The sequence below is a fragment of the Osmia bicornis genome, chromosome 2 (genome assembly GCF_907164935.1).
Source record: "Osmia bicornis bicornis chromosome 2, iOsmBic2.1, whole genome shotgun sequence".
Taxonomy (NCBI): domain Eukaryota; kingdom Metazoa; phylum Arthropoda; class Insecta; order Hymenoptera; family Megachilidae; genus Osmia; species Osmia bicornis.
In genome coordinates, this window is record NC_060217.1 from 10,801,800 (window position 1) to 10,826,461 (window position 24,662).

At 40.2% G+C, this 24,662-nt stretch overlaps 1 protein-coding gene across 3 annotated transcripts in view; it reads right to left on the bottom strand.

The window, feature by feature from the left end:
* Nucleotides 1-24,662, bottom strand: part of LOC114871459 (amyloid beta A4 precursor protein-binding family B member 1-interacting protein-like) — a 138,019-nt gene that overhangs the window by 48,179 nt on the left and 65,178 nt on the right. The window contains exon 1 of one of the 3 annotated variants that reach the window (XM_029177383.2): nucleotides 14,792-15,555. The exons of the other annotated variants lie outside the window; for them this stretch is intronic. Within the exon in view, the coding sequence (XP_029033216.2) occupies nucleotides 14,792-14,911 (120 nt within the window). The 5' untranslated portion in view covers nucleotides 14,912-15,555. Of the gene's footprint in view, nucleotides 1-14,791; nucleotides 15,556-24,662 lie in introns of those variants that run through there. 3 annotated transcript variants of the gene reach the window in all.

The following is a 24,662-nucleotide window of genomic DNA, read 5'->3' on the forward strand; positions in this document are numbered from 1 at the left end:
CACCACCCTCCTCGCCCTTTGCTTCGCTGTTTTGCTGCGTGTACCAACAGAAAATAAATTCTCACGACTGGCCACGGTTAGATAATGAGCCTTATCGTCACCGCGTCTCCGCAGTCAGATTAATCGCGAATTTAAACGCGTTATAAAGCTGATGCGAGGGGTAGATTCCAGCTGACAACGGCCTCGTCCTTAGGGTGCACGATTTAAAGCTTGATCCATTATCGAGCCGCAATTTACTTGATGAATATTTATTTGTTTATATTTTTCACTGTCCATTAAACGGGACAAAATTTTCGCTCGAAGAAATAAGGAAATTATTAATAAATTTATCCTTTGAAGATGCAAATTAATTTTTACTGATTTAATACGTGATCGGGAATTTAGATTTGATTTTATCTGGAAGTAAATAAAAATAATTTTACCAGAATTAGATCTTTCAACCCTTAAGACACCTCCACTATCCATGTCACCCCCAATTGTCCAATAAACAATCAAATCTTCCTTTTATTGAATTAAAAAAATATAACGTTGTTTGTTCAGACGATAAGGAAAAGGCAATAGGGAAAAACGGACTGTAATCAGACACCATCTCGCTCGGTTTCTATTTGACCCGGCACGAAACGAAATGATTTCTGCCGCGCCCCGGGGTTGTTGCTTTTGTTACGAGCCCCTAAACCCGTCTAATCCCGATGCAAGGTATTAGATTTTACGAGGCAATCCCCTGGACAATGGTGGCTCGGACCTAACGCAACACCCGTGCCGGTATTATACAAGCGGCAGCTCGAAGAATCTTAAAATAAAAGCACCGGAAAGCGGCACGTCTCACGATCTCTCGTTTCCGTCATCCCTCCTCGTCTTCTCTTTTCATTCGCCACGAATAATTGCCTTCGTGCCGGTTGATTTTCATTCTCTACACGGCTCGAGGAAAATTCGGTCTCGTAATATCGAAATCCTCGAAATTATTCGACAACTTGTCCATCGTTAACCCAACTTTTCCCCTCGATGAAAAATCGCCCGATAAAATCGTGACGAGGGTGCCGGCGATTAAGAGGAGTTTGTCGAGATTCAAAGGACTCGATCGAGCCATCCTCGAGAAAAAATCTACCTCGTGTAACGAGCTCCGTTAAAATTCTCAACTTTACTGGAAATTTTTCAACCATTTTAGTCTCTCAATTTTTCCGGACGACCGAAGAAAAATTTAATTTTGCCGATAACGAAGACGGATGAATAGAGGGAAATGATGTGGGCTTTCGAGGAGGGCTTGAAATACATCAGAAATAAATAAAACCATCTAAAAAGCAATTGAGATGAATGAATTAAATTATTTCTAGATCCTTATGCAGAATATTTTAACTTTGATTAAAAGATGAAAAACGTATTAAAATCCAAATATTTCAAAATATCTTTCAAAATGGTAAAAGGAAGATTGTAACATTTTAAAGATATAAGTAATTAATTTCCTAATTTAAACTCTTCCTTAAAAGAAAATTATCTTTTCTCTAATCCACTGACCGACATAGGAATCAATGTATTAACTAAAAAGGGTAGTTTTGGACCTAGATGGTATACCCATAACAGACCTATAATTTTCCAATACCGAAGTCGACACGAAGCCTCATTTAAAAGAGAAGAAAAAAAAAACATTGCACGTGACAAGTCGTCCTGTCCTTTTTTAGAACCACGAACACGTCCTCCCTATTTACAGGATCGTTTCCTTGCAGCCTCTGTATTTGCAGGTAAACCGAGTCGGAATCGCACGTGTAAATCTACGGACGTGGTTGGAACTCGGGAACTCGAATTGCTCGGGGTTCGCATTAGAACTATTCGTGTTTAGATCGCGAAGGTTGCGAGCAGAATGCAATCCGCAGATGTCGAGCAGCTGCCGCGGCAAATTGCCTTCGTGTCTTGCATTTAATCTACCGATGGTAGCTTCTCTAGGCAGCGAATGGGACGCCACAGCTGGCAGGACCTTCAAGGTTCGACAATACCGCTTTGCTGACCGAAATATACCCATGGGCGAGACTGAAAACGGAGAAACCGAGTTTCCGGTTTCACTGCGCCCAGTTAGGTTTTATTGTACGTAGAATAGTTTCGTATGGCTATGGAAAAAAGCTTTCAGTTTCCTGGAGAGGGAGTGTGTTCTCGAATTGAGTTGTTGAAACGAAGGCTATACGATCACTTTCGATGAATAATGGCAATTTTCTTACACCTTTTTATTAGATTCTTGCATATCAAATGGAGGATTTCGAAACATGGAAAGTGTGACATGATTTCGTCACATAAAAGTACTACAAAGTAACGTTTATAACGTATTAATATAAATCTTACAGTTTATTGTGGAAATGACTATGATTGTTAGTTACAGCAATAACTACTGCAAAATAGTGCATAAGTACTTAGACTGGCAAATTAATATGAAGTTTAATTAATATAATAAAATAATTAATTCTCTGGCTTACGTTTTTATATCACAATTTTATATTTGTTATTGAATTTTACATGTTTTAAAAAAAATACACTTTCGAAACGGACCACTCCTACACATTGCAATGCGATTACTGAACTCGCATGGAAAACTTTTAATGACGCGTGAAGAACAAGTTAACACGCGTGGAGACTTTGACTTCGAGCAAAAAAATATTCGGAAGGAATGTGAAACATTGTAGAAAATATTTTGTAACCAACAAAACCTGTCTACATTCTAAATACTCCAAATACAGGCTGAAAAATATTTAACAAACAAAAATATCAATATTGATAGTCGTTCAATTTTCCCCATAGATGTATTTTCTTCTTGGTAAAAATGAAAGTGAAGATTGTTCGTGGCAGCTCATCCGAAAGTTTCAAGTTCATTTTCAGGCGCGAGTAATCACACCATAAGGGGGAACACGGTTCACCCTCAAACTGGCAAAGAAATGGGGCGCCATGTATGTCAATGAAAGCGTCTCGCCGAAAATAAAAGCGACTGCTCACGATTTAGGACGGTAACGATAAAAATAAGTGCACTCAGAGGGACTCTCTAAATTCCCACCAGCGATAACAGATTAAGTACCAAATGTAGGGAATGTGGTTGAATTTGCTCGTAAGAGAACCTAATAATTCTGTCGACGATTTAATTCTTGATACATTCATTACCTAATATATTAATTATATTTTAAAGATGTCATACACTGTCAACTTTAACCCTTTAGACCTGATATGCGAATTTTCGTCATGCTACATAAACATTGACTTGTAAAATTATTTAAAAGTTTATTGTATGAAATTTATTGTTAAATATATTCTGAGTAGAGTTTGAAAATCCTAGGTAATTACTTTTTATTTCTCGGATGGCGGACCATGGAGAGAGCCCCAATTTTATTTTAATTCTGTATTTTATATTATTTCCATGTTCAAGGATTAGAATTAAATTGTTTAAATTTCTATGAGAGAAAACTCTTCAACATGAAATTACAAAGAAATACGTAGTAATTAAAAATATTTAACTGCTATAAATAGCAATTCATACAGTGATCCTACTTTCTCATTTGAAAGAACCAGAAAGCGAAAGTCTTTACCGAATCATATCCGCCTTTAACACACGTTACTCTCATCTAAATACCAAAAATCCCGGGAAGATTATACAGTCAAAAACTATTTAAGATACTCATCTAAAGATATTCGGGCTACAAGATTATTTCACGTTTACCGCATTCTACTTTACACGCCTAATAACGTGGGATCTCTAATAAACCGACTCAAAGGCGTCTAATGATCACATTCTCGTCAGATTTATATAACGATAATCACGATAAAAAAAGGAAGAATATTTCGAGTCTTAATCGTCGCGTAAAATCTTTCGAACAGACTGGATCAAGATAGTCTTCTCGGTAAGAAACTTGCTCGACTGAAAGTTCTTCGAGTACCGTTACGAGACTATCATCAGAGAAATAGTAACGGTGATACATTCTGGGAGCACCAAACTTGGCCGACGTCAAAGTACCAAGTAATTTTAGGAAAGCTCTTTAAGCGATGTTTCATGGAAACGTGCTTCCAAGTTACAGAACCTTTTGGGTCGGTGAAATCTTGGTCGTGCGAAGAAAGATGCGAAGAAGAAACTGAAAGGAGAAAAGGTTACGGAGGGTCATGGTCAAACGATCGTCTGAAACAGCCTCGGTCACGTAAAGCTGCGAGGCACGACGAGATTTTCGTCATGGATGGATTTATAGAATCTTCTGATTATAGCCTGCATCGAGCATACTATAATAAATCTTATCGTTTCTCAAAATTACAGAATAATATAATTATTTGAAAATTTAAGTGATCCTCCATCTTATCAAATTTTTAAAAATTGCAGAAATATTCATTTACATTTAATAATTTGATAAAATAGTACCTAATACTTTATCTACCGGAAGGTAGGTTAATTAATTAGGCCATAATGAATTAATCTATTAATTAAAATTAATGGGCTCTTTGACAGTATCTGCTGTTGAAGAAGAATCAATTACTAACCTTTCGATCATTACAGATTCACATATAACTTACAATGAAATAATGAAAGTTAAATGTACTACATATAATTAAAAAGAAATTAAAAAGATTAGACCTTGTAATCTTTAGTTACTATTAATTATAATATGCTAGCGTGTATCTATTTCATTTTTGGCCGGTGGATAACGTGTTAAAAGAAAAAGAATAATTACCCCAGAAAAGAGTATTTTATGAAAGCAAACGTGTTAAAACCACCATTCGTACTCCAATTACCACTATCCAAAAAAAAGACAAAACTTGATGGACTTAAAAAAAAATCTTGCCATTCGTCTAACACCTTGTTTCGATCGAGCCGGCAGTGAAAAGGTCAAAGCTGTCGAAACGTCTATTTGCAATGGAAAAAATATCGACAGCCGTTCGAGGCATGACAGGTTCTCCGTTTCGTAATCGCGGTTTAATCAGGAGCACACGGCCAGGATATTCGACGGGAATCGTTCGGTCGAAAATCACACGGTGCCTTACGGTACGGAACAATGAGAAACGATCGGCACGGCGGTGGCGGTGGCGGCTCGTGGCCGCATTCGTCGAGTGTTCCGCGTGCTACTCGTTCCGCTCGATTAATCCGGCTCCGGGTGTCGTGCTGGCATTTCCGTGTGAAAAAGCACCCTTTTGTAAAGGCACGAGAGCGAAGCGGAGCGGAGTGCTCGCAGGGAGATGCACGATGGGTCTTGACGCGCGGACTCTGTAATCCTCGCATTGTCTCTTCATCGCATCTTCCTCTCGTTCGAGCTCGCCTGGTCTACACGCACCCGCACCCTTTGGGAAATCTGTCCCTTTGTTAGCTCCCTCGCAAGATTCGGCTCGATTCTCGATCCTCTTCGCGACAATGTATCGTTCGGATCGAAAAATCGACCCCGTTCCAGGGCTCTTTTAACGAAAGAACTCGCGAGAACCTTCAAAAGGAAAGGGGAAAAAGTCGCAATTTATCGTGGAAAATTATTAACTCTCTATTAACTCTTGTAACTTTGAGGTAACGTATCAAATTTTCGTGACATTTTCAAAACATCCTTCCTCATCTTTTTCACTGTGCACCATTGCGACTTAAAATTAAGGTAACGTATACAGTTATTGACTCTTTTCCTAAAAAGATGGAAACTATAGCGTAATAAACTATAACTTTATTTGGAACAAAAAGTTTTAAAAGGACAGTGTAAAATTTAGAAAATGAAATTAATGTGAAGTACGGAATGAAGTTAAAATAGTAGCTCTCATAGGTAAATTATTGTACAGGGGTTAACAACTGTACACGTTACTCCACCGTAATAATGAAATTATAGAATAATGGAGCAAATATTGTGCATCAAAGTTTTATCATCAGTTAACAATGCAAGTACCGCCGAACAGATTTTACTAGATACTTATTTCAGCAAAAACAGAGGGTTAAAATACTGCAGTTTTGTAAAAATAAGAAAGTACGGGTGCAAGAAAGTACATGCTAAGACCTTCCATCATTCAACGAAAGGGATCCCGCACTTCCTCGAGAGGAGTCGCACAAAAGAGCAGAGGGCTACGGGGAAGATAAGTGCTACCAGTACATCAGGGAACCCATTAGAGACACATGTGGTGTCGTTGAACAACCAGTTCGGCTCCTTTGCCTCGTTCTTCAAGGTACGAAGACAAGGTGGCAGGAGGGTGAACCAGACGAGGAACGACCCTCAGAAATATTTTCTTCCAATGTACAGGAAAAACATTGAAGTATCCATTGAAACTGTCTTTCATTTTAATCTTCATCTTCTAAGATCATTTATCTCGAGTTCATCAAACTCATCTCCGATTTCTGGCTGCGCGCTATGCTGATGACTTAGCGCAACATCTTCCGTCCGTTTAAGTCTTAGAGAATCGCAGTTGGAAATGGCTTTCATAATCTGGCCGCGACATTCTGTTGCGGCTTATGTCTCGCTTTACGTTCCCCTTACGCTCTGGACGACAATAAGAAAGCTGATACCCCGACGCGAGGTTATCTGCTCGACGTTTCGCGATTGTCCTGCCAAAGGCTGGGGAACACACGGCGCGCTCGTCGTTAGATGTTGGATCTAATGCTCTCTCGCCGGGGAAAGTCGAGAATTTACTGGAGCGGACTTGTTTACGAGTGTTCCGCCTTATCGAGGAACCCACTTAGGAAGTGATCCCGCGTTAGTCCTGCAATCTACCGAGTCTACCGCGCACATACACACGCGTATGTGCATGCGCACACGTGTTTCTGATATTCGCCTCGGACAGACAGGAATTCCTCGTCCGTCCGTGGAATTCCGTGATGGGCCCACGGTAATTGAATCCTTAAGAAGTCGAACCGCGGGAGAAGCCATCAGACAGACGGACTTAGTATGTACTCCAGGATACCAGCGAGGTGGCGACGAGCATAATCACCGGTGTGTTCCACGCGCAAACTTTGCGTGGATCGTTCCTGTGATGAGGGTTCGACTCTATAAATGGGTAGGTCGGATCGAGAGGATGTTTCAGGGTGATGTAATATTCGGAGGTTGCAGCTGGGAACGATGGACTGATATTCTTGCTAGCAGAAGGGTGAGGTCTACTCTTCTTTGATGTTCCTCTTACATCAGCTATTACTATTTGTTATGTCAGTTCTATTGCCATATTTCTTCAGATACTAGTATGATCGAATTTGTACCTGAATAAGTCACTTCCATTTTCAATTAAGTGTACATTCATACACCATACTGATAATAATTTTATACAGGATGTCTCAGTATTGATGGTACAACCGTAGAGAGGATGATTCTATTTTCATTTGAGGCTTCCAATTTTTCAATTTTTCAATTTCAACCTTTTTTCATTTGAGGCTTTGTTTTTGAAAAAATTGACTTTGATGTTTCTCCAAGTACTCATACATTTGTGAGAAGCAGCGTTCTGTATGCAGTACTGAGGCTAACATTTTTAACAATTTCTGTACATACTGGAAAAGTTAAGTGCCAAATTCAATGCGATGGCCGTTGCAATATAAATTAAAAGTAATAAAAATAATCTAATCATTTTCAGGTGTTTAGATACGGTGTCTTTCGCCGAATTAGTGACTCATTTGATACGAACAGATACACTGGATGTTACTAATATAATGGTTTAACACTGGGGAGCTATTTCAAGAATTCGATTCGAAGAGAAAGAAACTACCAAGAAATGCTACCAATTAACACGATACTGGGAACGGTGGAATTTCCAATAAAGACAACATCAGATTGGTGCCGCGTATTCTAATCGGACCAATCTTCCTTTCTTTTCCTCCCCGAGTAACCACGAAGAGGAACAGGAATAAACAGCATCAAGGGGACCGTAACGAGCCGTTTAATTGGTCAAAGGATTCCCGAAGTGACTTTGTTGAAATGTGGTCCAAACTCGAGGTTTTGTCTAGAGGACAAGAGATCTGGAAGGCCATCGACTTGGTGATAAATGACATTCCAGAGGGGACCTAATCAGGTCCAGGTAAAGGTCCTGCTAACCAGACAAGGGAATTCCTCCGGTTGACACCGGCTACTTTCAACCAAATTTACGACCATCATTGTAGGATTATTTCGATTTATCTAGAGAGAAATCTAAATAATCTACCTTTAAATCCTCTTAAACTGACATTATATTGGAACTTTAGTAGATGATTTTGTATCTGTACCAAATACGAATATCTTCTTATTTTCAAATCTGTTTTATTTTATAATAACCAATTCTAGATTGTTATAAAAATAATATATAACCATTGCTTGAATTTAGCAACCTATTTCTGAAGAAGGATAAGTGTCCTCAACTTCTTTAATGATGAACTCAACAAACACGCTTTCAAAGTTTTCCTAAGCAATCACGATCGTTCCGAATAAGCATCGCGCGATTGCAGTCGGTTCCAGTATAACCAAAGGGTCGAAAGTGCACGTTATCCTCGGGGTAGCCGATGATTCCATCGCTTTCGCTTGGGATTCTTTCATTCGCGAGAGAATAGCAAAGTTGGAACACGTTCTCAGCACAGGGACCCCTCCAGTCTGGCGCCAAGCAATAATAACCGTTCGCCCACGCTGAGCTCTTTCTCTCTCGAGGTTTTTGCACTCGACCAACCGAGTCGCAGAACTCTCGAACCATATTCGCAAGAAGAAAAATAAAGATTCGTTAGCCTAGAGAATCGATATCGTTTTACTTTTGACCCATCTGTTTGACCCATTAAGTCCTCTTCCATTCATGGGATTCTCTATTTCAAATACGAAACTCTGCAGAGGCTCTATGTAAATTAAATAATATTTTTTTCAAAGTGCACTAATATTTTTCTTTAATTTCATTTTTAAGCCTGCATCAACCTAATGAGTTATTAGCAATCACAATGTCATTTAATAAATGAAATATACTAGTATAATTAGGAAACACTAAGATGGTGTTAACTAAATTAATATTGTTCATAATTTTATATAAATCTGAGGTAACTAACATTTTTTTAATTCACCATAATGAGTCACCAGGCTTTCCATTCCTGGAGGGTGAAAATCACCCTTGCATCAGCTTCGTATCTTAATTAAAAAATAATTGCACGAAAACCATAACTGTAGCGAAGAGGAAATAAAATTGAAAGCAACCAGAAGAGGAAACGAAAATGACAAAATAAGCCGGTGTTTTATTATTACGAGCCTTCGTAGAGCCCGTGCCAATTGACTGAGAATGGGAATCCAGATAAAAGAACGATTTCCAGTTTCAGCTGCTCATCGAAAGGAGGCAATAATTCGTCCGTGGCGATCGATCGGATCGTTGATGATAAAAGATAACCTCCGCCCCTGGACACGAGGGTGAACGAGCGTGAACTCACTCCACCCCCGACTCTGTACAATATAATGATCGTCCGAAAGTGCACACCGGCATCAGCTCGCCCAAGGAAAGGAACGCATAAATTCAAGCGTATTCGTACGCCTTCGAAGGGTTCGTAATCTCGTTTCGACATCGAGACTCGTCGTCTTTCACTGTGTTGCGTGGCAGATGCGAGCTTTTCCAGATGCTGTTTTACGTGTGCCCATCCCCCTCCACTTCGCCCTTCTTCGTCGTTCTATCAGGGGCAGGACGAAAATAATGGGATTAATTCGTTAACCAAACGCGATGACGACACTCTTCTTCAGCCACGTGTGGACTAGAATCTTTTTTCTTTCCTAAAGATTTAATCCGACGATTTCATATTCAGCTGGTCGGATAAAAACGACGAATCGTGGAGTTGTTATATTTCACACGTGAACATGAAATCTGACATATTAAGTGTGCTAACAGGAAATGTGAGATCTTTGTGATGCAAGATTTTTTGTTTTCAATTTTAGTTCCCATAGGATTTTCACTTTTCCAATGAAAATTCATTGAATTGCTCAAAAATATAATCAAATACTTTTACATAAAGTCAATAGATGTGTTAATTATTAATATTGCCAGGAACATTGAGTTTGTGGTAGATACTTGAATGAATACAAGTAGTCAAGTGAGTAGAAAAAGATAAGTATGCTATGACGAGTATAATTTATTATTCAATAAAAATGTACCTGCATACGTGAGTCCTTCTCTTCTGACTCATTTAATTTAAGCAGTTGGATGAGGTCATATGTTCCAGTTAGAAAATTAGGGAAAGGAGGGAATACCCTATGACTAATCAAACGCTCCCTTAGAATAATTAGAAATTGAAAGACTTCTTTTATGTAGAGTACCGAGAATGGTAGGCTACCCCGGGGAGAATGGCGAAATTTTGGACTCCCGGATTTCCAGCCCTCCCCCTGGGTGACTGTAAGGAAAATAACGATCTAAGGATATAACACCATAGAAAATTTGAATTGCTATTTATGTTATTATTCATACTTCTTACCTTTATACTAAATTTTATAATATTTAATGATTGAAAATTATTATCTCTTTTAATATTAATATCGTTAAAATTAAGGTTCTGAGTATTTCTGCTTAACCCATATAGCACTGTGGACACTGTTCAAGGTACAAATGAAAAAATTGGAATTCCATATAAAAATATACGATATGTGGCTTAATTTTGTAGAGTATCTTATCTTAAAAAAGTGTGCCAAGCAAATATTAAAAATGAATCATCTCTTAAACAAAGCTATTATACGTGATAATAATTTCCTCAAATTATTTTCACATAGAATCTCAATTCTACCAATTGTACCACCATAGACACCCTGTATATTTCATCCAACCAAAAATCGAGAGCCGTGCATCACGAAAGCCGCCGATAAATCCCGATTTCTCATAAGGAACGGTCCGAGCCACCCTCCGCATGATTCAGAGCTCCCAATAAAGGAAAGGACCAAACTTTCGCTTTCGTACGTGACGGATCAGTAGTGTCCCTTCCAGATCGTGCTCATCTCGGCAAACAAGAATTAGAGCCGTCACGTTAACTTCCAAAGCGAGCAGATCGAGCATGACGTACCCCGCACGAACCACCCCCCACGGTCGCGGCCATGACTCGACCCGGGTTCTCGTGTCGGGAACAATAACGGACGGACACCTGAACGGGCTGACTTTATATTTTTTCCTGCACGCCTGTCGACGCGGATTATGATAATGCTCCTTCTCTCCTCGTCCCGTTTGATCCGCGAGGGAAACGACAGCAGCGCGTGGGGTGGATACTCGGCACGAGACAGCCGAAAACAGGGGTGCTGGCCACCGGTGAGTCATGCTTCATCCCCCCACAAAGGGGAGGTCTGGCGCAACGAACTGGTTGCCAACATCCCCCATGTTTTCTGCCTGCAGCGACGACCTATGGATTCTCTCGATTGAAATTAGATTTCCCTTCATCTCCGGCTGCTCGCACAGCAACTCAGGCCCCGTTTCCCTCTGCTTTTTAGCCTCGTTTCGCCTTCGTGGAAATCGTCCTAGGCCGCGAACTTTAGCGATCCGAGATGCGGGCTGTAATTGTGCCAATCGTTCGTCGAGTCGAAGAATAATAGAGTACTCCAAACAAGTAACGTACTATCGGTAAGCTGAAACCGCCTCTTCCTCGGCTAGTACTGTCAAAAGGAAAAGGTAGACGCAAGATGGCAGATAATCGCGACACCGGATGATTTACCGTGACGATGATCGTACCGAAGTGGGCGCGATCCATAAATTACATTAATTTATCGAGTGGAAAATAAAATATGAAGGCTATAAATCGCGTCCTGCAATTTGCGGGCGAATCGAGGTAACCGACTCGTGTATCTACGAAAGTTCCGCTCTCTCTTTCGAACCGTCGAAGAATCGATCGCGTCTTGCCTCTTCGAGTTTGACTAACAAATTTCGGGCAAGTTTTAGGTGGCCCTCGACCAGCTGGCGCTGAATCATCCTATCCTAGCCCTGCGGTCCCGAACCACGGCGTTGCCAAGGTTTCAGAGCGGCTTCCACCGACTTATCGTTTCCTCTTATCGAGTCGGCCAGCAGAGAGAGAAAAAAAGAACCGTCGTGTCTGTGATACTGAACAGAGGCTACGGTTCACGTGACTTCCGTCTTTGCTACTGGTTAGAACACGATAACCGAAGGCCCTCGTACTTGCTTGATCCCTGTTCGATTTATCTGTCGCGACGCACGCACGAGAACACGAGAACAGATAACGAATGAGCTACATCTGTAATTAGAGCGATCTCTAACGTGCTACTTTTTTATTATCCCTTTGGCTTTGGTCACAGGTTAGGGAGAGACACGGGCGACACGCGAACTGGGTTCAATAGTCTCGATGAGTCAACTCGAGTACCTATGTTATCATTCTGTGCCTTCTATTCTATTTTTAGAAATATGAATTTATTCTTATTCCTGTTTACCTAAGCCGTTTTTCAATCAAACGATTGATGGAATCCTTTCCTGGATTCAGTTCGTAATAACAGTTATTAACCCTTTGACTACTGGAGGCGTCTATAGATGCTTAAACTAGTTTCAACTCTTATATTAGTTTAGTGCAGTGGAATTCAATGTTTTGATTATTTCAATCTTTTTTTCTCAACAATGCACGCTTAACGAAAAATTTCGCTGTTCTCAATGTGGAGAATACGACTGAATTCCTATCGTATGGTACTAGTACGTCTCAAAGTCCGCCGTAGTCAAAGGGTTAATCTTTGAAGCGTGGAGTCTGGGTCAATTGTAACCCAAACAAGGATGTTAACCTGAAGTTAAATGTATCATTTTTAAACAAACGGGTTTCATATAGTGAAAGAATAATATTAAACTTTAGAAAACGAAATACGAAATGAAATTAAAATTGCGTCTCTCTCCCTGGTCTGCCAGCCGAGGGTTAAGAACAAAGGATCTCCGTCAATCTACTCTCTTGAAATACAATAATTTTCAGCACCGTTTTAACCTTCCTAATAAACAAGAAAAGGTTACGAAAGTCGGTGTATTTAATTAACCGATTCAGATAATCTTTGATCGGAAACAGGTCTGAAAGCTTGGAGATATCTCGGCTCCACGAACTTCCCCTCTCGGTTTTGCGCAACTAGCCTCTATTGATCGCAACGTTTCAGCCCATTATGATCAAACTATCGATCGTTTGCGCGCGTTAAACGTTTATATCGCGAGCCAAGCATTAGGCCGTGCGTACAGTGTGGCTGTGCAACCATCGAGCAGGGCTTCAGGAAGGCCGTAATTCAAGCAGCTACTCCAGAGGCAAGAACGGCCGCAACAATGCCCGTAACTGTAGATTCGAGGTAACTTTACACTCGAGTCCATTTTCTCTTTGCCCACTTAAGCCCGCTGCAACGTTCGCGCCCCGTCATATGGGGCAGAAGGGTTGCGACACGTGTTCGAATTTCCCTTAACGTACGCCATACGATTCTCGGCCACCCTGTACATCAATTATCGTCAAGGAACTCGAGATTGCTTTGTTTCGTGCAACGCTACTGCAATGATTCGAAAGCAAAGATCTTATCGTTAATCTTCCATGGAGGTTCAAGTTAAATTTTCACCCTTTAGGAACGAAGATTTCAGAGACACTAAATTGCAAGCATATAAATGAAAAATAAATATAATTTTATGCATAAGCAGGATTTAACTTAGAAATGTTTTATCCTGAAAGGGGTGGCTGTTATTTTCCCCAGCAACTATTATTACACTATTTTAAAATTTTCAACTTTTTTAGACTTTTTAATAAATGAAAAGTAACGACGTACCGTTAATGAGCATTTCTGGAGTTGAACAGAGGTATACTTTCGTCAGGAAGCAATCCTTCTCGCTACAATAACGGAGCTTCGCGATAGATCCATCAAGCGTTTAAAAGCAAGAAAATGCCTCGGCTCGGCACGACTTTGCCGTTGAAATCATAACAATTACGGCCGCGGTTCGCCGGAAGGAAGCATCGTAATAACTTCTTAGTTCGCGGGGCCTTGTACAGATTAAAAAGAAGAGGGAAGGGTCAAGGCGAGATAAAGGAAAATTAATGGCGGACCTAAATCCTTGCCGGTGAATCTCGCAGTCTGCTCCACGGCCGGAAGAAAGAAGCTCGCTGAATTACGTGCCCGTGAGCGAACCGCAACGCGAGCATCGTTAATTTGAATTATTATTACTCGCGAATTCGAAAGCGGACCTCGCGGCAATTACTCCGAGGAATATCGCGAGACCGGATTTTAATGTAACCGGGACGGGATACGATTTTCGATGCTCGCCAAAGGGTGAAAATCAGCTATTAATCGTGGATCACTTCAACTTGGTATTTCTAAGCGAACCATGCTAAGAAAAACATAACAACTTCTTCGTTAACAGCACCCGAAGGAAAATTCAAATTTCCCATCGATATGCAATCAACCTTACCTTAAAGTTTCATCGCAATCAATGTACACCATCTTATACAGTTCTTCGTTAAATGGCGCGAATGGAACAGGTTCGCGCGAAGATCGCGATCCTTCGGGCTGATCGAACTTTCGAAACGTTTTGCATGCGTGGCCAGGCGTTAAATTAACGCGCAGACTTTTCCATTAATAACAGGACCCACGTACACGGTGACACTCGTTTCAAACGGAATAAATCGTGCAGAGTTGCGCAATGATTCGACGATTTCGCGGGGAACGTCAGGGACCGGTTCCTTCGGATTAGGGAAAGTTCTTGATCGGGATCTATGAATGAATAGATCGAGATCTTTCGAGTTCTAAATAAATAACATTTTTGTTGTCTAAAGAACCGCCTGTGTTTTCACGTTCGACCATCAACTAATCACCAAAGTAAATTGTGTTATCAAGCTAATCGCAAGATAAAGATTATTTCTTTTAATCAAGGTTATTACTATAAAAGATAGCTTCGAGTGAAGATTACTACACGGATCACATACCATGCCCTCGTCTATCGAGGTGTCTTCTTCGAAATAACATTCGTCAGGCTCGTCCGGTGTCAGAGCTGTAGGAGTTTCCGGTGACTCCTCCTTGATGTCCTGCCTCCTGATCCAGTCCATGTCGGCAGTCCCTTTCCGAGCCTTCGGCGACAGACGGTTTAACGCGTCTCTTTCTCGATCCCTTCGCGCGGCCCTCGCAGGATCACATGTCTCGCGTTCGCTCGCGAGTAACGAGCGAGGAAAACTAGAGTCAAACACTGGTGCGAAACAACCGGGTGCTTTTCTTATCGTTTATCACGGTCCGCGGTCCGATTACGGGGATATCACTTCGGCTGCTACGATGGCGGCTGACATTTGCGAAATGTCACTGCGCTTTCCAGCCGACTGTCACGTTAACGTTAACGAACTCAGCCGGAACTCCGATACGAAGGTACACGTGAATTAAATCGTGGATAAAAATTGAATAAAGACGAAACGGAGGGAATAACTATGTTCACTGTGTCCCACTGATGAATCTATTCGAAATGCTCCAAAGAGGAGAATTACCGTTTTCACGAAAGTTGAGACGTTCAAATTCGTCGCTCATGATAGATACTAGAATTTGGATGTTCCCGAACACGGTGCCTCGATTGAACGTAAAACACACTTGATTTTATTCAGTTAAGAACTAGCCTGTTTAACGCACAGCGTACCGGAGGAGATGATTGCAAGCGAGAGACGAAACGCGCGCGCAGTCTCGCATGTGCACACGAGCAGGCCCCGACGGCGGTGCAGCTGCAACTGTGTGTGCAGGCCGGGAATGCTGGAGGTGGTATGGAGGCGGCTTGGTGGGCGCACTCTGTCTCGTCTCCTTTGCCTCCCTTCTCTCTATCTCACCACGATTATGGTTCGTATACCCTCTCCCTCTCTTTTCGAGCAGTCGTACTTTCTCTTTTACTCGTCCGTGCCCGCTATATATGCTTCTCACTCTCGCTCTTTTCACTAAATCGCCCTCCACCGTTCGTGTCACTCTCTCTCTTTCCCTCTCTGCGCTTTTTCTCTTCTCTTTTCCTCTTTCCTTTCTCGATCATTCCACAAGCGCACCGCGTTTTCCGTCCCTTTCTGGTGATTCGTCAGTCCCTACCTATCTTTCTCTCCTTTGGACGCGTTCTCTCTTCTCCCTTTAATTTCTCCCCCGTCCTTCTCCATCGTTGGTGCTTTCAATATTCCCTTCCGCCTCTGCTGTACGGCTCTAACTTTCTCTTTGTCCCTCGCGCAGCCCTTACCCTGTCCTTTTCCTTCCCTTTCTTGCCCTCTACTTTTCCCTCCCTTTTTTCCTTCGTTTCTGTTTCTTTGCCAACTCCCCCCCTCCTCTTGCACTCTTTCTCACTCTCTCTCCCTTCCACCCACGTCTACTCCAATCATCCACGCTGTCCTCTTTACATTTCGTGCAGCAGCCTCCCTCTAGCTCCATTCTATTTTACTCGTCTCCCTTCGACTTTCCTCTTTCTTTCGCACTTCTGCTTGACCTGTCTTCTCCGTCCATCTTCGTAACGTCTCGTCTAGTTTCTTTCAGAAGCAACCAGGAAAATGGCAACCGCCTACCGTGGTCGGCCCGAAACTGAGAAAGAGGGAAAAGCGAAGGAAGAGAACGAAAAGAAGACGTGTACGTAACGAGGGTGGCCAGAAATGCTTTTCTCTCTTCTTTCTTAACGCTTACCCTCTCTGCTCTTTCAAGAACAGCATCCCTGTTCCGTTTCTCTTCTTCTCTCCCTTGCCCTTTATCCTCCCCCACCAAACGCTGTCCGTCTTTCTTCAACTACCACTTTCCTCCCTCTCCCCAGTTCCATGACCCCTACCCCTTTCGCATCGAGTCACCGTGAGTTCAGGGACGATCCGTTTTCATTCGAGACCCTGCATCTAACGCCCCCGAGGGATACCAGAAATAGCGACTTCCTTCTATAGCGACGGGATTTCATCTTTTTTTTCGGCGTTAATACCGCGGTGAACCCGGTACAAGATTCCGTCGTCGAAACAAATTATCGATGGGTCAGAATGATAAGAAGGATAATGTAATCGAGTTGGGAAGAAAATTTTTCTATCGCATATCTGTCGAGTTTGATGTATTCGAATAAGTGGATAGAAATGTTTGAAAAAGGCGAATTATTTTACTTATTTCATAAATTGCAACGATTCCTAATTAATGTATTTATGACTTCGATACTTTACTTTTCATTTGCCTTATTTTCTGTTAATTGGAAATTTGTCAATTAATAATTTTGCAGCTTACGTTATAAAAGCTCTCGAATGTAATGCCACGAACGATATTCAAAAATAAATAGCAAATACGGTTGAAAATGTCTATAATATGCATAAGCATTGAATTATTGAAATTTCCACCAATTTTGTGTTAAACGATGGTTCGAGGGATCGATAATTCAGCTCGCCCTTTAAATTGATCAAATATTATGCAAGCTAGTCCATGGTAAATCGCATGTCGTTGAATTGCAATGAACCGTGATACATCCCTGAACACGATAGCATCGAGAGGAAGAAAGAGGGAAGAAGAAAATGGCAAGTATGCCACGATAAGAACGACAAGGAAAAGAACAGCGAATCCGATGCTAGGGCACGGATACTCGGAGCAGAAGAATATCTTAGGGAAAGATGGGCATAACTCACAGGGCAGAGAATGACCCACAGTGACGTAACTAGTAATTTCAGGGCAAAATTATAGTGCAATTTCATTTTCATGGATTCTCTAAGAATCAAAGTATTAATTAGAGGTAAACTCTTGCTCTATCATTTTTGGGGGCAGTTAGGTCATTCAGAGCTAAGTATTGCAATATTGAGATAAATAAAAATTATTAAACCCATCCCTGACTGTGCAAATTATAATTAAAATTAAATTTAAAATTCCATAAAGCCAAAGTTGCATTTGAACTGCAGGTTGCATCAGGAGTGACGTGATTATTGGTGCAACTAGGAAGGGGGTAAGGTGGGTCTCGCCTCCCCAAAAATGTGAACTAACTCCTTCGCCATTCTAAAACTCTGAGATTTTTAAATTCTAAGATTCTAAAATTCTAAAATTACAAAATTTGGTGTTGCTAATAAAACTAAAGTACCTCGCCTAAACAATATAATATATATTTATATATTTTTTTTGAAAATGCTGTTATTTATGGGATGATCTAATAGTACCAGCAGTAGGGACGGCACTGGTATGAACTACGAGAGAAAGGGAGAGACAGAGGAGAGACACGTGATGCTGGAACGTGTGTTAGTCATTGGTTGCCCATGGCAACCCACGCGGTTAATGTACGCGGGTACGGGCCGCTCGTTCAGAACAACGTTACTATATACGTACGAGAGAACGTACGTACGTAACTCCGTAGGTTGTACTACTGGTACTACTACGCGCATGCACAATGGGAGGTCAGGTTCGTGTGCGTCCACACACGTGGCCGAGTTGATTGATTTCGCCTCTGCGTTCGTTGCCACGATGTGTTGCCATTCGATTGGAGCACGCACCGAACCTCGTTACCTTCGAATGTGCGGCATTCCGTACTAACATTCTTACCGCTCAATGAAAATTTTTAGTCAACGAGAAATGTGCCAGTTAATTAACCAACGAAACAATGTAATATAGATTCTGACACGTATCAACCCTTTCAATTTTCCAAGTGCAACTTCCATTTTTTATATTAATAATAAATAATAATTATAATCATTAATGGACCCGTACCAAGGCTCAGGTATAATTCGATATAAGGTTCGATAATTCTGCAACCATCGTAAAAAATTTCAAATTAAGATTCGATTAATTCCAATAAAATTCCTCCGCCCAAATAATTTGATAATACGAAATTTTCATAAATATCCCCGCTTAATTTCTCCCACGTTTGTTAGGATTCACCGAACGTAATCATGCCGAGTTACGAGCAATTATACCAGCTTACGCTCGATTTTCGAAGAAGAATTCGAGCTAGCCGTCGAGGAGAATGCAGTTGCATCGGTCGCTGCATCCTGGCGCAATCGTGCTGCGCGCACCAATTAAGAACGCTCCGCGCCGTAATCTGGGATACCGTGGTGCATGCAAATGCATTCTGTGTTGCACACTCTCGCCGTCCGCTGGACACGGACGATTGTTATCGGGCTTGATTATCGGTCGTTGGTAAACAGCGCTTTTCCAAGAATCGTGTCAGGAAGAGACTCCTGATAATTTACCTCCTTGCAATTGCTTCTCGAGAACGGATAACATCCCCCCTTGATTGCGTAACGTGTTTATCGATATCGTTTTATGACAAGAGAAAAGTTGAGAAACTTGTTCGGTTTTCTGTAGCAATCGGGCTGATACCGATACGTATTGATGATATTCAAATACCGAAGTACTTAATGAGATACATTGAACGGTACCGATACGTTTAACTGCTTGCTATCAATTTTCGATAGTAAAATGATACCGTTTCATACTATTCAATCCGGTCCAGAATCAATAATATTGATTTAATATTGTTCCAATCACTAATTATGCGTCTATTAATTTTTTAATTACCCCTTATACACTACTGAATTTCTTATATTCTTGATTCATTTAACTTTTATAAAATATTTATCTTACTGTATATTAGAATTTATAACAAACTATTAAACGAGAATTTAAGACCAAACAAGGTGGAAGCAATTAGATCGGAATCTTTTCCTTAGCATTTAAAAACTCTTCAATTAAAGTGGATAATTAAACGAATTATACGCGATTACGAGAAGACATTCACGTCGACCAGGTGTAAGTCTAGACGATTCTAGATTACGTGAAAAAAATTATCTCCTTGCTGTATTGTAAATGAAGCTTGCGTGTCAAATTTAACAGTTCTGAAGATCGTAGACTGGTTGTCCGTTTTCGGACATCGTGCCTTTACACCCTGCGTAATAGAAAGGGTTAAAGCCCACCGGGGACGAGTGGAATAGATTTAGAGAGTTAGTGGTAGCGTTATTTGAACGAAGCAGCCTCGAGAGGCGTGGGATCTTACAAGAAATTCGTGGCCCGGACAAGATAGGTGCGAATGGAAACAAGGTGTCGAAATTTCAAACTCTTCTCACGAATGCCTCTTCTGTGTACCACTTTCCAAACGTTAATGCGCTTCCTAGGTACTTCTCGCTTTCGGTACCGTTCTAGCCAAGAAGTCAACGATTTCAAGATACAATAAACATGGGAAACATTGCCATGATTAATAAAGGGCGTGAGAATTTCGATAGTACTACGATATTAAAAATTGGGTCTCTCGTTGACCATTCAACACTCAGATTTTCTATTTTATAAACTTTCTAATTAATTTATTACACGGTAATAAACGGTTAATGTGACAAAGCTCTCGACTGCAGAGGAAAAAAAGAAAATTTACGAAGTTTCAACGAGACACAATGTTAACAAAGCCTACAAATGAGATTCTTTGTTGTGCAACAGGATGGTGGACAACGAAAAAGCACGTCGTTAATTTTTACCACAATCGCGACTGTTCCATGGAGCGGAACAACCGTGGCCAGACTTTCGGACCTTTGAAGTTCGTCGGCTGATGCAAGAGGCAAGAGTTCATCTCGAAAGATTTACATCTCTCGCCAGCAGGAGGAGGCAAGGTATGAAGCAACGGGTACGAAGAACGAGAATAAACGCCGCACGAACTTACCGGGGCCAAAAGGGTCCCTGGGAAGCGGAGACTATCCCACGACAGGACCTTAGCGTCCTTTCAGCCTTCCTTCGTGCCGTTCGCGAGAAAGACATGCCGGCTCGCGAGAGCCTCCCGCTCGGTACGCAAGAAAAAGAAAATTACAGGAAACTAATTATGCGATGACAAGGTGCTTTATATAAAATCGATGCTCCGTTGTATTATCTGTAATTCTCGGCCGTTTTTCTTAATAATTTTGCCAGTTTTCTGTCATGAATTTTTTATTCTATCCTGTTAATAAGAAAAAACTTAATTTAACAATTAAGTGACTGATATTTAATCCTGATATTTAATCCAATTTTGTATTTCATAGCGCTTTCATTTTCTAAATTCTACACTGTTCCCTTGAAAATTATTTTTCTACTATGTGAAACTTTTTCATTGTTAATATCCTTATATAAATTTTTTAAATTATTTGTATATAAAAAATAGGAAATAAAAGAATTTGTAATAGTACACTTTTTAGAATACATGTTTCTGTTGAATATTCACTAGTAATACCTACAGTATTCAACGATTCTATTCAAAACATTCAGAGTGTACTCTGGTTTAGATATTTAGAGATGGTTTAACGAGATATTGACCCACGAATTCGATGGTTTACTGCGGCAGAGAATCCTGCGGCAACGAGGATCGAGCCTGGTCGCTGTTGTCGCGGGGATTAAATCGAGTACACTCGGCGACCACGCCCAGTGAAATGCGCATGTGGGTCCGATTTAACCTCTATTAGAATCGTCATATTCCTTGCTAAACCTTTATGCACCGCCGAAGAGTTACACGATTGTTCCAGCGACCGACTCTCTCCTTGTTTCTTGCACAACTTACGAACGCCCCTGGCCATGTTTAACCCTTGTGTAGGCAACTCATTTATACCTAACCCATAATACTGTTTACTTAGAAATTTATTATTCTATTATAGAACGAAATTAAAAGCACACTTCCAATGAAAATGAAAAATATTAAATATTAAAGTTTCTATTAATATTTGGCTTCCTGTAAAAGAAGTTGATTTTTTATTCCTTTTACTCAGAGTATAAGGAGTTGTTTGCAGATTTATTTGTGGTAAGAATTAAAGTCACTGATTGAGATGAATTATAAATGGCGATTAAAGTATCATTGCCAGAATCGTTTCTGAACGAAACAAGGTTCCTGGAAACTAGGCGATATGCCCATAGTCGAGAGAGAATTCCTTTTCAACAAGCCAACAGAGATATGCCGTCATTTACAGCATCGTCCCTAATTAGCGGTAATTAGAAGAAGCTCCGCGGACGGCGCCACAAATTGAAACCGGCGTAAACCAATTTAGAGGAAACCGTGTGAGGTAGAGAATGCTCCAACGAATAGAGTCAAACGAATTGCCGACCGACGCCAATAAAATTGCATTCGAACGATGCCCGAGGATAAGGCATCTTAACTTCTTCTAACAAGAAACATCGTTCAAAAGAGCATTGTCCTCTTTCAATTTTCACGAAACTTTATAGATCTATAAAAAGTTTACGAAAAACCTAACCAAATATTTAATTGGTTTACATTGGTTATTGGTGTAATTAAGATGTTGATTGCGGAATTTATCAGTATTCAATATACTTAAATAATTTTGATTATTAGATTGATGCATAAATATTGAAATTAAAAATTTGATTTGAAAAATGTAGTAAGTTTTAATCAATTATATATTTACCATTATTAAGTACTTGTTCCTATTTAAATAATAATTTAATCATTTCTTCCTCGAATAATAATAAATCAGTAAAAATAAGTTCATCCCAATAATGAATCAACCCAATAATTATGCGAGGTATAAGCGCAAACCTTAAATTGAATAATCAAAAATAAAACATGGTCAGACATATTGAAGCTCTAATTATTCAGACCGCGAGTAATTAATTTTCAAATTTATTTCATTAGTGCCATGAAGTGATATATGAGCCATTCATTTGCCAAATTAATTACCTCCACAAAAGAAAAAGTAGAAAAATTGATAAAACATTTTAAAAAGCTAAGTACCAAAACTTTTAAAAAATTCTAATAGTAGACATATATTGAAAGTTTTTCAAGAACGAACAAAACATTAGTATCGCCGACGATTCCGGAAGCCCGGTTGCGCAAGCTAGAGGCGACGAATTGACCTGCGGATTGGCGTTATCGACCGAGAGGAATAATAGAGAGTTTAACTGGTTTTAACGACAACGCGATAACGAAATATGGGGCGACATAACTCATGGAAGTTCGTCGAACTTTGGCCACGCTAATAGAACACGCTACGGAGGCTAGATCGTGTGTCGATTGCGCAATTTTCGACGGAATTCCACGCGGCTCCAGCGAGACGCTAATAGAAGGTTACCGGAAGAAAGCGGGAAGAAAAACGCATTTAGAGCGGTCGTGTAAACCGTCGAGATCTTAACACGGGATCGATGGCATCTGCTGTCGATTGGATCAATTCGAACCAGCCTTCTTAAACTATCGTTTGAAATTCTTAAGACGCTCTGTCATGTTTAATTAAACTCTTAAGTAGTATGATGAAGATGTACTAGGAATGTTAAGTATCCTCTTCTGAATTTGATGGAAAAAAGATATTGGACGTGTATTTCTTTCCTTTTTTTTTCTTTTTTTAGTGATAGAGGTTTCTACCTAGAGAGTGAAAATATTATTGCCTTTGGGATTTATGTGAACTATTGTTTATGATGAAACATTGCAGTCACCTTCACAGTATTGCCAATGAAAGCGAAGAAAATACCTGTAACGAATGTAAGAATGATTCATGCAACTGGAACAAATCGCAGCAAGTTTTTCAGTGAAAACACAATAAAGAAAATAGATCATGCGGTTTGGGAAAGCTGAACATTCTCCTCGTGAAATCGTTTACATAGATATTACTGTGCATTTCTTTATGCTATTTTATGTAGTATCATACTAATTATATCTTCTATTCTTTTCGTTGCACTTTTGGCATCAATAGTTGCATATTTTCATGACATAAAAGTATCTCAAAATAGTACCTGTGGTATATCAATTTAAAGCTTAAAGTTTAATAAAAATAATTATCTAAACGTTTCTTCAATATCATTAATACTAAACAACTGGCAATTGAAAATTGAAAATCGCAAATAGACAACACTAATTTGTGTTTTAATAAAAAACCAAATCATTTTTATCAAGAAAATTGATGAAATATTTATATAGTCAGTTTTATTAAACTTCAAGCTTTAAATTGATATATCATAAGTGTTATTTTGTGATATTTTTATGTCATGAAATTGTGTAAATAGCAACAATCTAGTACTTTCAAATGAAAAGTCTAAAATTGACACATTTTTCAGGAAATCAATTTCCATAGACGTTCACGAGGTTTTACAATTCAATCAGTGTTCGTTCTCCGGAGGAGTCGTAACAGGCCCTTAAGACCCGCAGGAGGGCACAAATCGGACCCGCAAGAAGCGCAGGAATGCGCCGAGATATTTCGCGACTCGTCGGGGAGTGAGGTGAAATTCCAACGAGAGTGGACCCGACGAAGATGGTAGAAAGAATGGGACGAGCAAAAAGAAGGACGAACAAAAGCGGCGAGAAAGGAAAGAAGAGGAGCCGAGGAGCGTACACAAATTGCCAACAGGACGAAACCGTGAGTTTCACCCTTTCGGCGACCCTCAGGGTGAACAAACTTCTCGATCGAACTCGATTCTTCTGCAAAAGCTCGATTTCCTGATTGCAACGAAGTACAGAGCTGGTAATCGAGCTAACTATCGAAAACTTGTTGCTGTTGAATAGTGAAAGGCAACGTCTATTACTTGGCAATGAAGGCTAGAATATGCTGCTGCAATTATGGGAATTAGCTGAGAATGTTTTCCTATGCTCCACGGAATAAAAAGAAGAAAGAGAACAGAAACGAACAGATATTTACTATTTCAATAGTGTTTTATACCTCTTTAACACATAAACAGACATTATAGCTTAATTAAAAATTAGGAGAAGTGATTTGTATTAAGATCTTGTGAATTATTACAGTAGACTCTCGTTATATTGCCGTAGACAGTGCTGAAAATTCTTAGAAATAATAATATATTAAAGCTCGTAACACGTTCAGATTCGCTTGGATAGATTTATTCAATAATGGCGCAAAATTCAAAAGTGTCATAAGAAAAAGTCATCTATACAGCAATATAACAAAAGAG